This window comes from Pelobates fuscus, chromosome 5 (assembly GCF_036172605.1).
Source record: "Pelobates fuscus isolate aPelFus1 chromosome 5, aPelFus1.pri, whole genome shotgun sequence".
Lineage (NCBI taxonomy): Eukaryota > Metazoa > Chordata > Amphibia > Anura > Pelobatidae > Pelobates > Pelobates fuscus.
Window position 1 is genome coordinate 140,052,614 of NC_086321.1, and position 16,569 is coordinate 140,069,182.

Genomic DNA, 16,569 nt, shown 5'->3' on the forward strand with positions numbered 1-16,569 from the left:
ATGGGAGAACGATAATCCATTAGTTTATAACTATAACGCATTTGTAGCTGCTTTTAGAAGAACATTTGACCCTCCAGGTAGAAAGGTTAATGCAGCCAGATTACTGTTGCGCCTGAGACAGGAGAACCAAACACTGGTGGATTATGCACTAGAGTTCAGGTCTCTGGCGGCAGAAATCAAGTGGAATGAGCAGGCGTATATGGATGTATTTTTGAATGGCCTATCTGATGTAATCCTTGATGAGGTTGCTACCAGAGAACTCCCTGAGAATTTAGAGGATTTAATTTCGTTCATCTCTCGTATAGATGAACGTCTAAGAGAGAGACAGAACACTCGAGAGAGGAACCAGAGACCTTCTTTTAGGTTAGCTCCCGCTGTTCCAAGTCCTGACTCCACGATATCTTTGCTTACTGAACCTATGCAGATAGGGTATACCCGCCTCTCTGAGGAGGAAAGACAGCACAGGAGAAGAGAGGGTTTGTGTATGTATTGTGGAGCCAAGGGTCATTTACTCTCGAACTGTTCTAACCGCCCGGGAAACGCTCGCACCTAAGTCTCTCTAGAGGACAGGCCTTGGGTGTTTCTATTTTGTCCTCTACTCCTGATTATAAAGATCACAGGCTTCTGCTACCAGTTTCCTTAACTTGGGGGAAGGAAGTAGTAAGGGCTATGGCATTGATAGATTCCGGTGCTGCTGAGAATTTTATCGACCAAGCCTTTGCTAGTAAGAACAATTTCCCATCCCAGCTAAGGGAGACACCTTTGGCCGTTGAGGCCATAGATGGTAGACCACTACTAGACCCTGTTATCTTTCGTGAGACCATACCCATTAATTTAAATGTTGGTATCCTACACGTGGAGAATTTATCTCTTATGCTCATTTCGTCTCCTTCCGTTCCCATAGTTCTGGGGTACCCATGGTTGAAAAAACATAACCCTATTATCGATTGGGAGTTAGGAGAGATACTCTCGTGGGGCCAGGGCTGCCAGGATCAGTGTTTGTGCAAGGTTTCTCCATTAGCTAATATTAACATACCGGAGAATCCTACTCAATCCACAGAAAGACAAATACCAGACCTTTACCTAGACTTAAGGGCAGTGTTTGACAAGAAGAATGCCGATTCTTTGCCTCCACACAGGTCATTTGACTGTAAGATTAAGCTTCTACCCGGCACTATGCCTCCGAGGGGCCATGTATATCCTTTGTCTGTTCAGGAAAACTCGGTTCTAGAGGAGTATATTCGGGAGAATTTAGAAAAGGGATTCATCCGGAGGTCTTCTTCTCCGGCCGGGGCTGGGTTCTTTTTCCTTAAGAAGAAGGATGGCACGCTGAGACCTTGTATCGATTACCGAGGCTTGAATAAAATAACTGTCAGAAATGCCTATCCTATCCCACTGATTACCGAGTTATTTGATCGTCTTAAGGGCTCCAAAATCTTCACCAAGTTAGATCTCAGAGGGGCTTACAATTTGGTGAGAATCCAGCAAGGTCACGAGTGGATGACGGCATTCAATACCCGGTATGGCCATTACGAATACACTGTTATGCCATTTGGACTATGCAATGCTCCTGCAGTATTTCAAGATTTGATTAATGAGGTACTTAGGGAGTTTCAGCATGATTGTGTTATTGTTTACCTGGACGACATACTAATACACTCTAAGGAGATTGAGACTCACCATAGACAGGTCAGAAAGGTTTTACACAAGCTGCTGCAACATGGTCTATATTGCAAATTGGAGAAGTGCAGTTTTGATCAGTCTCAGGTAGACTTTCTTGGATACGTGATTTCTGGGGAGGGTTTTAAAATGGATCCTGTAAAACTTCAATCTATTTTAGACTGGCCCTTGCCCAAAGGACTCAAGGCTATCCAAAGGTTTATTGGTTTTTCCAACTACTATAGGCGCTTCATTAAAGGATACTCCTCTATCATTGCGCCTATTACCAATATGACCAAACAAGGGGCTGATACTAAGTTCTGGTCTAAGGAAGCTCTGGGTGCTTTCAAGACTCTCAAGGAACTTTTTGCCTCGGCTCCCATTCTTGTCCATCCTGATACGACTCTGCCTTTCTTGCTCGAGGTCGATGCCTCTGAGACAGCAGTTGGGGCTGTTCTGTCTCAAAGGTTAGGGGTGGATAAACCGTTACACCCTTGTGGTTTCTTCTCTAAGAAATTTTCTGGGCCTGAGAGCAGATATGACATCGGGGAAAGGGAACTGTTAGCAGTCATTAAAGCCTTAAAGGAGTGGAGACATTTGTTGGAGGGGACCCTACACCCTATTACGATTTTGACGGACCACAAAAACTTGTCCTATATTGGGGAGGCTAAGCGCTTATCCTCTAGACAAGCTCGTTGGTCCTTATTCCTGACTCACTTCAATTATGTACTGACTTACAGACCTGGTTCTAAAAACTCTAAAGCCGATGCATTATCTCGCCAATATGAACCTTCTACTGTACCTGAACCAGTTCTTTCTTCTATAGTTCCGAAATGCAATATCATTGCTAATACGAATCTCAGGATTCATTCTCCATTACTGGCCGAGATCATTAAGTTGCAACATCTAGCACCTAAACAGACTCCTGCGGGCCGTCATTTCGTTCCTCCTGCTCTTCAACTGGAACTTTTACAGTGTTTACATAATAGCAAGATGGCGGGACATCCTGGTATTCGCAAAACTTACGCGTTGATCTCTAAGGACTTCTGGTGGCCTGCTTTACGGAGGGATATTGAGGAGTTCATCGCTGCATGTGAAGTTTGTACTAAAACCAAACAACCCCATACGCTTCCATGTGGATTCCTGCAACCCTTGGAGGTTACAGAAAAACCATGGTCCTGTTTGGCCATGGACTTTATTGTCGATCTACCTATCTCTAAAAGACAGACTGTTATCCTCACCGTGGTTGACAGGTTTACTAAGATGGCACACTTCATTCCCCTGCCTAAACTCCCGTCTTCTCCCGAATTGGCAGAGATATTCGCTAAGGAGATTTTTCGCCTACATGGGATACCCTCTCAAATTGTATCGGACAGAGGCTCCCAATTTGTTTCCCGCTTTTGGAGGTCCTTCTGCTCTCAACTTGGTATTAAATTAAACTTTTCTTCTGCCTATCATCCTCAGTCTAACGGAGCTGCTGAACGTACCAACCAGAAAATTGAACAATATTTACGATGCTTTGTTTCTGAACACCAGGATGATTGGGTCGGTTTGATTCCTTGGGCGGAGTTTGCACACAACAATCTCGTTTGCGATTCTACTCATTCAAGCCCCTTCTTCATGAATTATGGTTTTCATCCGTCTATTCTTCCTTCGGATTCTCCTTCCCAGGGGGTGCCGTCGGTTGATGTTCATGTTGCCAATTTGAGGAAGTTGTGGGATCAAACTCGACAAATCCTTGTGCACAACTCTATGTTGGTCAAGAAACACGCTGATAAACGTAGAAGGGCGGCTCCGGTCTTTGTTCCAGGTGATAGGGTATGGCTGAGCACGAGGAACATCCGTTTAAAAGTGCCCTCCATGAAGTTCGCTCCTCGTTATATTGGACCCTACAGGGTGCTGACCCGTATCAATCCAGTTGCGTATCGTTTAGCTCTTCCTAATACCTTACGCATCCCGAACTCGTTTCACGTTTCATTGCTGAAACCACTCATATGTAACAGATTTTCCTCCACAATAGCCCCTCCTCGCTCCGTTCAGGTGGAGGGTCAGGAGGAGTATGAGGTTAACTCTATTATTGATTCTCGAATCTCCCGGGGGAGAGTACAATATCTGGTTGATTGGAAGGGATATGGTCCTGAGGAGAGGAGTTGGGTACCTCAGGAGGATGTTCATGCTCCCCGTCTCCGCAGGGCGTATCACTCTCGCTTCCCATCTCGTCCCGGTTCATTCCGCCCGGTGGGCGTATCTGAGAGGGGGGGTACTGTCAGGGTACCTGTGGTCTCTACCTCCGAAAGACATAGTAAGACATAGTAGTAATACACTCTTGGCACAGTACAAAATAATCCCTGTGGATGAACAGGTGTGTAATAATTTCCTGGTATTGTCTTTAAAACAGCCATATTGTCAGGGTACCTGTGGTCTCTACCTCCGAAAGAGGTAGAGACTTAGCTGTTCCTCCATCCAGACGGTCTGATGGCTCCCTTCCCCGCGGTCTATCCGGTCATGCTAGGCCGGCCGCGAGGGAGTGACTGCCTTTTACAGCATCTAGGCAGGAAGTAGTCATCAGGACACTCCCCCGGGACGACCTGTCAGTCAATTGCTGCAGGACCAATCAGGACGCCTCGGAGGCGTGGTTACTGCTCTGAACAGGGTATTTAACAGAGCTTCTTTCATTAGCTCATTGCCCTGTCGTGGTTCTAGCTTGTTCTAGTCACTCAGTGCTTGTGTTTTCTATTATCCCTTTTGGTTTTGACCCGGCTTGTTTACCTTACTCTGCTTATCTCTGTTACCCTTGATTCAGCTTGTCTCTCGCTTACCTGTCTTCTGTTACCCTCGACCTCGGCTTGTCTTTGACCATTCTATACTGTACTACTTACGTTAGTCCGGCCATTCTAAGGTCCGGTATACGTATCTGGCTACTGTTTGTACTCTGCGTGTTGGATCCCTGTCCCGATCCTGACACATATGTAGAAAATCCACATATATGCTACACTCATGTGAAATGAATTCCAAGTATAAACATGTAGTAATTCTTTGTACAAGCAGATTCAAATAGTTTTAGTAAGCATTACATTGAAAGCATCCACAGTAAATAACCAAAATAAGGCTAAAATTACTCAGTGAAATCCATTAAGCATAGGGAGAACAAATTACTCTGATCTGTGCACTTGGCTGGAGCAGCAAAGAAAGAGGAAGGCCATGGTCTAACAGGGCCTTTTGTGTAACACCCTCCTTTTTTCTGATTGGTTGATTATGATCTGTGCTGCTGGGGAATTTCAGTAAAGAGAGTTATGCAAATATGAAGCCTCCTGTCATGTGGTAAAATTACCCTTTTTATATATGACAATACCTTACTGGTCTTAGTTACTGCTGACATTGGCATTGCATATTATTGCCTAGTTTGTTGTCTATAACAATTTCCAAATCCTTCTCATGTGTTATTATCTATAATTCACTACCATTTAGGATGTAATTTGTGTGTGCATCCTCTACCCTGAAGTGAATAACTTTGCATTTATCTACATTAAATTGAAGCTGCCATTTGAGTGTACAGCCCCCTAATCTATCTAAATTCCACTGCAGCAAAGTAATATCCTGCTCACATTGTTATTACATTATCTAGTTTTGTGTCATCTACAATACTGAAACATAACCTTCAATGCCTATGTCAAGATCATTTATAAATATGTTGAATAAAAGTGATCCCAATACAGAACTCTTAGAGATACCACTTATCACTTTTGTTCAGCATGAAAATTCACCATTAATGACAACATCCTAAAATGATAGTAGTCCAAAATTACCCCAAATTGCTGTGTTAATAAGGGACAACCGGCAAATATTTCTTAAGAACCTCATGTCATCGTGCTCTATCAGCGTGTACCAGCCATGGTTCTACAAAAACCTATTGTACATATCCAACACCTTTCATGCCCTTGCAGCAAAAAAATCACAGCCTTGACAATACAAAAAAAAACAAAAAACAAGCGTGCGAAATATAACATATTATTATTATTATTATTGTTATTATTATTATTATTATTATATTTATAGAGCGCCGTCAAATTCCGCAGCACTTTACAATGGGTGGACGAACAGACATGTAGTTGTAACCAGACATGTTGGACACACAGGAACAGAGGGGTTGAGGGCCCTGCTCAATGAGCTTACATGCTAGAGGGAGTGGGGCAAAATGACACAAAAGGTAAGGATAGTATTAGACTAGTGACAGTTGCAGAAGAGGAATCAGTTGGGAGCTATTAACAGTTTAATTTATACGCTTTTATGAAGAAGTGGGTTTTTAATGATTTTTGAAGGAGTGGAGACTGGGTGAGCATCTAACGGAGGAGGGAAGCGAGTTCCACAGGAATGGTGCAGCCCTCGAGAAATCCTGAAGGCGAGCATCAGAGGTGGGAGTACGGACAGAAGATAGACGTAAGTCTTCCGCAGATCGTAAGGGCCTAGACGGGACATACTTGTGTATAAGGGAGGATAGATAGGCGGGAGCAGCATAGAGATTTGAAAGCAAGAACCATAATTTTAAATTGAGCTCTATATTTTATAGGAAGCCAATGTAGAGACTGACAGAAGGGTGAGGCATGGGAGGTGCGGACGGACAGGAAGATGGGCCTCGCCGCCGCATTCATTATGGACTGTAACAGCGCAAGTTGGGAGCACGTAAGACCACTGAGAAGCAGATTACAGTAGTCAAGGCGAGAAAGGACAGTGGAATGGACCAACACCTTAGTCGCATCTGGCGTTAAGTAGGGGCGGATGCACGCAATGTTTTAGAGATGGAAATGACAGGATTTGGCGATAGATTGAACATGAGGCTTGAAGGAGAGGTCGGAGTCAAAGAGAACACCTAGGCAGTGAGCCTGCGTGGTGGAGCTGATGGTAGCACCGTTGACTTTGAGGGAGACAGACACAGGAGTAACAACACTTGAGGGAGGAAAGACATATGAAGTAGAGTGAGAACTTCAATGCTTTATTCTGCCATATCACCATAGAAGTTGGAAAAGGTCCTTCTCTATAGACCATGAGCCTATTCACACATTCATTGAATTTGCTCTATTGGTCCAGGGGAACCCTTGCTCATCTCTCAAAAGATATAACCAAAACGCTTGTTCTTTCACTCATCTTATAAACTAACAAGTTCTATTCATCTGACTTGCCAATATTATACCAATTTTGAATATAATGCAGATGCCATGTTAGTCTTCCAATATCTGTTGCTTTTCTTACTCTTCACCCTTGTACCTCATAATGGTAATTCTTGCCTACAAAGATCTCCTAATCTCCACCCAAACAGGCACTCCTCTTTTCCAACAATCCTTATCTCTCTCTTGTGCACGTCCCCAATCCCGACTAAAACTTAACATGGCTTCTCTAGAACTTCAGCATTCTTATAGATTGTCCTGCTCTTCCTATAAGACTTCCTAGTTTCCTTTTCCTTTAAGATTGTAAGCTTGTTTTGAAATAGATTCATATTACCTCTAATTTCTATTTGTGATTATTAACCTGTGTATTTTGACTTCTAAATGCACAGAACATCAGAAGAGGTTGGCACTTTTTATACACAGGGAAATTAACTATAACAATAATGAAATGTACAGACATTAGAATGTAGAAAAAGGAAATAGACAAAAGCAGGAAAACACAAAAGACAGTAACATTATTATGGTTAACTTGCAGTTGCTTATGTACATCCTTAATTTCTTCATTTGTACACCCCGTTGTCTTGTCTTCACTGTTTAATCCACTAAATCCCATCACGAAGTAAGCACCACTCCTGGTAGAGTTTATGGTATAAATTGTGGGGCCAACCCCATGGAATATGTCAAACCATTTTCAAGTAGTTTGGCAAAAACTGGGGATCTTCTGGTGCCAAAAGGACATTTGACATTTCTAATATATAAGAGAACTTCTGCACTTGCATATTCATCCTGCTTCACCAATGCTCCGAGTCTAGCATTGCCCTCCAAAATTGGAAATTAATCATATTACCAAAATGCCTTCTATTATAAAATCTTTACAAATAAATTGTTTATGTCTTGATATGAATCTGTTATCATTCTATCATCATTCAGAAAGTTGTAAACACTTATTTAACACAATATCAACATTTTTACAATTGTCTTTTAAAAATAGATTGCTTTTAATTGACATTGTAGATATATTATCTTACTTTTAAAAGCATTGTTCCAATGTAATTATAAGCGGGCAAAAGTAAATGTAAAAAAGGTTATACACTAAATCCTTACCAATAAACTGCACACTGCAGTACAACAGCCTTTGACCACTGAATATCAACAGAGCATTTAACATGGTTTTTTTTTTTTGCTGAATATTTGAGCAACATCTTCTTCAACGATACTTAATATTTATTTTAAACCAATTTTCAACTGGCTCTGCTCTTTGCCAATGGAGGAGACTCGAGGGACCACTTGAAAAGTAAAGTTGAATAGTAAATATTTAAGCACTCACTGCAATACAGCATTGTGCGTCTCATAAATGAGATGTCTGTTTGTGTTAAGCTAACAGAGTGTATTCAGCTTTGAAAACATAAGGAAATAGTGGAATTCTACAGGAAATCTATTAACTATAAATAAAGAGCTTTACATATCTTTAGCACCACTTACTACTATGTCAGTCTTGAAACTATAGATAGAAGTGAGATAACGGTGTCTCATTATCTATTGTCACTGCACAATATTCAGAAAAGGCAGTTAATACTGGAGGTATGCCTACAGTGAGTAGATTGGACTTGCTTTGATACATGGATGGAGGGGTAACTGGTTATAGCAATGAATCATGGCTTACAGGCCTGCAATAATATTGATAAAAATAAGTTCTGATGGATAAAATATATTTAACTGGAGTGGTAATTTCTTTTAAATAAGCAGAGTATATAAAACAGAAAGGAAAAGCTTAGTGTTTTGATAAATGGGGTATTCACTGGTGACCATCTATCTAAAATCTATTAATATTTCCCGATATTTTATACTGTATTTGTGAGTTTGTCAAATATTGTGATCAAGTCATATCTTTGCATATAGACTACATATAACTCTTTTATTGCTAAAGGGGACACCAATGAAATGAGAATACCATTAGTAAAACAATCAAACAAATACATTTGACTAAATAAAAATAATAATAAATAAAACAAAGGACCCCCCCCCACAGTTTTGCATGATACTTGAAGCATATGGAAAGTCATGATTCTGTAACTCTTTTAACCATTTTATTTTATAATAATTATAATACTAAAATACAATGTCAATTATATTTTTTTATTTAGAATTATGATTACCTTCATTTAGATGTAGATTAAAGTTTTTTAATACCTGCGCAAACCTAAATGTCAATTTACCTCTGGTGATCCTTTTTGCAGGTTCTGCGCTTGTGATCTGCATCGTGTCTGTGACATCTGCCCTGGACAGTTATGGAGAAGGTGGCAAGTAAGTCATGACAAAATTATGATCTGGTTGTCAAGTGTTAAATAAAAAAGACAAAAAATACATTTCTCCTTTCAAATCATAATTTTCACAAATATTTCTTCCCTGCACTAAATGTAGTTTATTGTATTTAACCAGTATTCTTGCTAATGCTAGTTATTTTTTTCTCTTTATCTGGTATAATTTCTTGAATTTTCTATTAAAATTTTTATAAAAGATGCCAACATTTAGAGAAAATCAAAATACCAATCTTATAAATGATTGACTAGTACAAGACAAAGTCACAGGAATGTTTGTTTTTTGTTGTAAGTATTGGGGCTGATGTGTGCTATATCCATTGCTGCCACACAAGAGTACTGGGAGTCTGAGTGCAGGAATGATTTTTGTGTATTTACATTAAATTAAACCCTATTGAATCAAAGTATTTTTCTGTAGATGGAGATGACACCAGAGGTTTAAGAATGTGTCAAATGTTGCCCTAACATAGAAGTGCAGTAATAATGTTTTTTTTTTTTCCCCTTACCAACGTTGCATTATTTACCGCACTATAGACTTAAATTGCATTTCTGAGGTGAAGGGACAATGAACTGTCTATTTCAGAGAGGGTAGATAAGGTAGATTAGTAGAGACACAAAAAGAGATGTTATGTCATTAGGGCTCAGTGAAGGCTTTACATTTGTGAATATGAGATGAGAAACATTTGCAGGCATCTGTTTTTTATGATGGCTTTTACATGTGATGCAAATGTCTTGAAAAGTTTTGCTTGTGGCTGGTTGAGCATTTGCAATAATCATTGTTTTGTAGGCACTCAAATGCTTGCAGACTTGTTCTCAGCAAGGTATAGAGCAAATGAACTTTTTTTTAAGACTTATTATAATGCTAAAATACTTTGTGTGGGGCAGCTAGTTCATTGTGCTTGCTTGCTTTTAAAGTGCACCTAGCATGACAAACAGGATATAATGTCAAGTTATAATTATAGAGTCAAATTAAGTCACCTTACTGTGAACTTGGTAGCAAATATATAGATAAAAGGTTTATTTGCTGTACATGTTTACCTTTATACTTTGTATTCCATACACCAATGGCATTATGCTATGTACAAAAGTGGAAGTCATGAATAGCTAGGTATAGAATGTATTTCTGTAAGTCGGTGACTTTTTCATCCATACAGTATCTAGTTGATATGTTTACTTTAAGAGGTAACATGACATTGCTACCTGTTTAAAGAAGACAATGCCAGGTAAAGATCGCTAGCACACATTATTACAGTGACAGGTCCAGATTCACAGAGTTAAACCTCAGTCAATTAACCCACCAAATATGGGTTTGTAAAACTGCAGAATTTTTATTATAGATCATTCACCACCAGGTAGAATCAATAACAAAACACTGCTTAATATTCACAAACATCTGTTTTTCCAGCATCACTACAATACCCAAAGCCAAGCAAAATAATAGCAGACTTTGGTTTAAACCTTGCAAGGATTCATTTTTTATGACAATTAAACATATATACATACACTTGAAGATGTTTTTCCCTGTGAGATTTGAGATTTATTTTTATTTCGCTAAAAACAAGTGATATAGAGTGGGTTGACTGGCAACAAACATTCATTTTTCTTGCAAGAAAGCCACATATGCCTACATCCTCAAAATATTTATCCAGAGAACGCAAGATTAGATCACTCAATCATTGCACAAAGAAAAAAGCCCATGTCAGTTAAAAAGACTTGGTTCACACTGGCAGGCATTAAAATGGTTATTCATCATACTCCCAGGGGTCCCTAAAATTTCAAAATATGATATTAAAAACGTATTTATTTAACTCCTTCAGTGACAGCAGCAAGCTCCCAGAAACCTGCTGTGAACATTTTTTACTTGTTAATTTCACTCCATATGTGAAATCATTTCCCATTTTATTTAAAATGAAATTTGCATTGCTAACACAACTGATAATTCAGAAGCTTGAGAAATCTGACTTGAGTAAAAAGGAAATTTTAAACCTTTCTCTTATTGCAAGAGGCAGATGCCTGAGGCTCAGCTTTTTCCTTTCATGCCTTGGGCTGCTCACTTTCTGATTAGGGATTATATACCTGTTTTCTTTGTCTTTATAAGCTATATGAGCCTATATACCTGTAAATCATTTACATCCCAAAACTGCCCTCTTCACTTTGAAGTAGACAGTACTTCAAAAGCCCCCTCCCCCCCAGGAATAAAGAGTTAAAGTGCATTTTTTTCTAATGTGAATAACATTAACAGGAATTTGACTTACATGTGAAAGTTCAATATGTTTTGTGTTTCACATAGTGAGTTTTATATAAAAACACTGGTATATTTATATGGTATTGGTTATATTCTCTTTTAGTTGCTGGCTTTCTTTGGAGAAGGGGGCGATCTGGGCATTTGTAGCTCCTGCACTGTTTGTGATAGTGGTAAGTACAATGTAGTCAGCTGGCACATTTTATGTGATTATTGCTTGGATAATTTGATAGAGCTTGTTTGTCTTCTAATTTTTTTTTTTTTTTTTTTTTTTATTATGTAATACCATTCATGACCATTGGGGACATCTAAAATACATTCTACATTTTCTACACTGATGATATGCATATATATATATATAATTGCTACCTATATTTGTTGAACTAATCAAGTTGCCCAGGGATAGCATCAGTGGTCATCATGAGTACAGACAGTAGATTACATTGGTAAAACCTTGCATTACTGTATATTCTCAGTTTTGAGTGCGAACATAGTAAAAGTAGGATAAACATATCTGATTTTTCATGTTGTCATCTATAGATACATATTCTAAAAGTATTAATGCTTAAAGAGAGCAGTAGGATCACCATACACAAGAGTGAAGTGGTAGCATGGAAAATTAAATGTGTTCATTTCACAGTGACTTCATCTACAGAATGGTGCAAAAAGACGACCTAAAGATATTAGGGCCAGTGCAATGATTTTTGGCTACACAGGCAAAGATGCATTTTGTTGCCCCTCTCCAAATGCATCTTCACCTGTGTGTCTCTTAACCCCCTTTTGAATTTCCTACCCCCTATTGTGTTTTCTATTTCCTCTTTTGGGTTGACTTACACGTCATTTGTGTCTATTACTCCCCCCCCCGCCTTTTACATATCTTACTTTTCCTCTTGGTTGTCTCCTACTCCCCCATAGCCCTTTGTGTGTCTCTTACTACCCCAGTCTTTGTGTGTCTCTTTCTCCCACCAGACCCTTTATATATCTCTTTCTCCCCTTCTCCAGCCTATCTATGTGTTTATTGCTTCCAGTATATTTGTGCATCTCTATTTCCCCCCAAACTCATTTGTGTGTCTCGTTTTCATTCAACTAGATCCTTTGCAAGTCTCTATTTCAACTTCCCTTCTGAGTGATTATCTGTGCCCCCTACCCCAGGCCCTTTTGTTAGTCTCTTCCTCTCTACCCCTTTTCCCTAATTGTAGCAGTGACTGGAGGTGACTGGAGTCTAAAAGCGCTCTAAAGTGGTTGCCTGTGCCACCTTAAGGTTGCACTGGATCTCATGGCAAATATGACTGCAACAGGGTTTGGAAGATGGCTTTTTGGAAAAGGAGAAATTAATTAATTTGGTGATCATGAAAAAGAAAACTGCTCTCATAAATTTAATAAATAAACGAACACATAAAAAAAGGCACTTTGTTTTAGACTGAAAAAAATAAGCATCTATTCTTAACCATAATCAGCTTGGGAACAAACTCTTAGAGAATTGCTGCTGACATCTCTAGATTTTTTGCTTAAGGCAGAAGTTTTCTACAACAAAAGATTAAACCCAGATTTTTAGTCTGTTCCCACTAGCTAGCAGACTAATATTATAATAATGCACTGTTAGACTAAATCGGATAGAACTAAGGGAATTGTAGTCGAACAAGGACCTCAATTTAATATTTTCTTTGCATAAGCTTTTCAAATGATTTAATATTTTTTGATAAAAAAAAAATTTGCATACGCTTTTTAAATTATTATTATTATTTTTGGATAAACTTTTAAAATTATTTTTTCACAATTGTAAAATATCAAAAAAGCTGTCACAAGTAAAGAAAAATAATAATACAATTGTGTAATTATATATATATATATATATATATATATAAACAAAGTTAGTCCTTACTAGTCAAGCTAGAAAAATTATGTAAGTCTGCTATTTTAGTCTTAAAATTGAAATTCACTTTGAATCCCAGACAATGCTCACTTTAGTGAATAACTCTAAGAGAGAGACATCCTATTATGGGCTTAAAATATAATTAAAGTCTAATATATACAGAGTTACATAGACAGGGCCGGCGCCACCGATAGGTGAACTAGGCATTCTACTAGGGCACCAGCCTGCTGGGGTCGCCCACCAGGATGTTGCCTGGCAAGCTGCCTGACCCTGCCTGGGGCTGCAGCGCTGGGCGAGAGGCTCTTGAACCGCCCCAAGCACCAGGCCGATCCTCAAGGCGCCCGAAGGTGGGAGCGCCGAGAGAAGCCCTATTACAGGGGGCCCAGGAGGTGGCCATCTGGCCACCTCAGGGTTCCCCCGAAGCTGTATTAGGTAAGGCAGAGCAGGCACCTGCTTACTTTGATGGTAGGTGCCCGCTATTCCAAAAAATGCCGTTGACCTTTCCTGAGGAGAGGGGGACAGAGAAGCCAGGCAACGAAGGAGGCTGTTCTTGCAGCCTCTCACTCCTTCCTCGCACGCCGTCTGTGATGCCGGGAGCCGGAATATGATGTCATTCTGGCCCCGGCATGCTAAACAGCAGGCGGGAGGAGTGAGGAGCTACTCCACACTGGACCCGAGGGAGGTGAGTGTTTGACTGTCAGTGAGTGTGTGTGTGTGTGTTTGTGTGTGTCTGTCAGTGAGTGTATGTCTATCAATAAGTGTCTGTGTGTGTGTCAGTAAGTGAGTGTATGTCTATCAATAAGTGTCTGTGTATGTGTGTGTGTCAGTGAGTGAGTGTATGTCTGTCAGTAAGTGTCTGTCTGTGTGTGGGTGTCAGTAAGTGAGTGTATGTCTGTCAGTGAGTTTCTGTGTGTGTCAGTGAGTGAGTGTATGTCAGGGCTCGAGTCCTGCAGGAACAAGGTGGGAATGGCATTTCTGCACTTTTTCAACAGCAGGAACGGCACGCCGTTCCCATTTGTGGTCCTGCAGGACCAGGTAAAGAAAGACCTGGGTGACCTGCCTTCCTGTCTGCACAGACCCAGGTAAAGAAAGAGCTGGGTGGATTAAAAAAAGAGAGAGAGAGAGAGAGAGAGTGTGTGTGCCCCTAACCACTTCACTTCCCTCCTACCTACCTCACAGCCCCCTACCCACCTCACAGACCTCCTACCCACCTCACAGTTATTCTTCCCACTCACCCTCTACCCACATTACAACTCCCCTACCCACCTTACAGCCCCCTACCCACTCACAGCCCCCCTACCCACCTTACAACCCCCCTACCCACCACACAGACCCCCTGTCCACCATATAGACCCCCTACCCACCATACAACCCCCCTACCCACCTTACAGACTGCCTACCCACCATAAAGACCCCCTATCCACTTACAGAGCCCCCTATCAACCTTACAGGGCCCCTACCCACCATAAAGACCCCTTATCCACTTACAGACCCCACTACCCACCTCACAGTACCTCTACCCACTCACAGTCCCCCTACCCACCTTACAACTCCCCTACCCACCTTACAGCCCCCCTACCCACCATACAGACCCCCTGCCCAACATACAGACCCCCTCCCCACCACACAGACCCCCTATCCACCATATAGACCCCCTACCCACCATACAAACCCCCTACCCACCTTACAGACCGCCTACCCACCATAAAGACCCCCTATCCACTTACAGAGCCCCCTATCAATCTTACAGGGCCCCTACCCACCATAAAGACCCCCTATCAACTTACAGACCCCACTGCCCACCTCACAGTACCTCTACCCACTCACAGTCCCCCTACCCACCTTACAACCCCCCTACCCACCTTACAGCCCCCTACCCACCATACAGACCCCCTGCCCAACATACAGACCCCCTCCCCACCACACAGACCCCCTATCCACCATACAGACCCCTTACCCACTCACAGCCCCCCTACCCATTCACAGCCCCCTACCCTCTCACAGCCCCTCACCCTCTTACAGCCTCCCTACCCTCTCACAGCCCCCCTACCCACACTTTGTCACAGCAATTCCCACCCTGTCACCTTTCCACACACACACTCTGTCATTCCCCCCATACACACACCCTGACACCCTCACACACACACACTATCACCCACTGTTACGGTTGCCTCCAGGCTGGCTGGAAGTTGGACCATAGAAAAGGATGCTCCTAGCGCTCACCAAAGGACCATCAGCACCGTAGCCACCATAAGCACTGCGAACTCCACGAACCACCGCTGCTGGGCTGGTATCTCGCCGTCTGCTCTGCGCCCTGGACCTACGACCAGGCTCCAGGTTCCAATAGGCGAACCTCTTCCTTCTGTAGAGCGAAGCAGGATCAGGAACAAGAGCTCTTACAAGAGCTCAGTAGCTAAGGGAGTATGAAGAGCATAGCAATCCCTGTAGTGATTATAGCTGTCCCCTACAAACATGAGTCAAGGCTACAAGTTAGAGGGTCAGAAGAGGTCTGAGATGCTGGAACACCCAGCCTGGCTTTTATTGAGGTTACATGCAAATAGGACACTCCCAGGGGAGGCATAAAATCACCAATCACACATCTGGTGCAGCCCACACATTCCCTCCCCTCAGATAAACAGTTAAACCAATTATTACATACAATAAAAATACAGTTTTTACACACACACTGTAACTTTAAAACCATACATTCAATTAAATCAATAAAATCAATAAAATCAATAAAAGTTGCATATTCAGACTCAGCATACATCAAACATAAACACTTCCAAAAATCAGCCAAATCCCTCCAGTGGATCAAAAGTTAGCTGGAAGTCCTTTATGACCGACCGCAAGCACAATTTCCTGCCCAAAACAGTTCCATAGATTTGGGCTGTGCGGTCGGTCAATTTCATGCCGAAAAACGACTAAGTCCCATTTCGAACGGGACTTAGTCTCTGGAGCTGCAAGTTCAGTATGGGAGAAGGTAAGGGTCAGCGGTGTTCGGCAAAATGTGTAGCCGATTTTAGTTCCACAGAATCTTTAGCATACACCGCTGACCGCATTCGAATGACTAAAATGGCCGCCGCCACGTGTTCGGCTGCCGAATGGCGGCCACCCAGCGCTCGGCAATTAACCTGCAGTAACCTCACAGCCTGGGAGGTAAATTGCCTGCACACTTTAACTTCTGGGTGGTCCGCCTGTGTGGTACTTGGTTCAGTAAGCCCTATTTACTGAACCAAGTGGGGGAAAGCCAGGAACAAGTTATTTTACAGGTCTGGGGACATAGTCTTAAAGGGGTATTGTTCAGCAAAGTCA

The 16,569-nt window shown here is 41.5% G+C and overlaps 1 protein-coding gene across 1 annotated transcript in view; it reads left to right on the forward strand.

Moving 5' to 3' along the window:
* Positions 1-16,569, forward strand: part of ADGRD1 (adhesion G protein-coupled receptor D1) — a 612,495-nt gene that overhangs the window by 442,656 nt on the left and 153,270 nt on the right. Inside the window, exons 20-21 of the mRNA XM_063457024.1 lie at positions 9,059-9,125; positions 11,488-11,554. Coding sequence (XP_063313094.1) covers positions 9,059-9,125; positions 11,488-11,554 — 134 coding nt within the window. The remainder of the gene's footprint in view (positions 1-9,058; positions 9,126-11,487; positions 11,555-16,569) is intronic.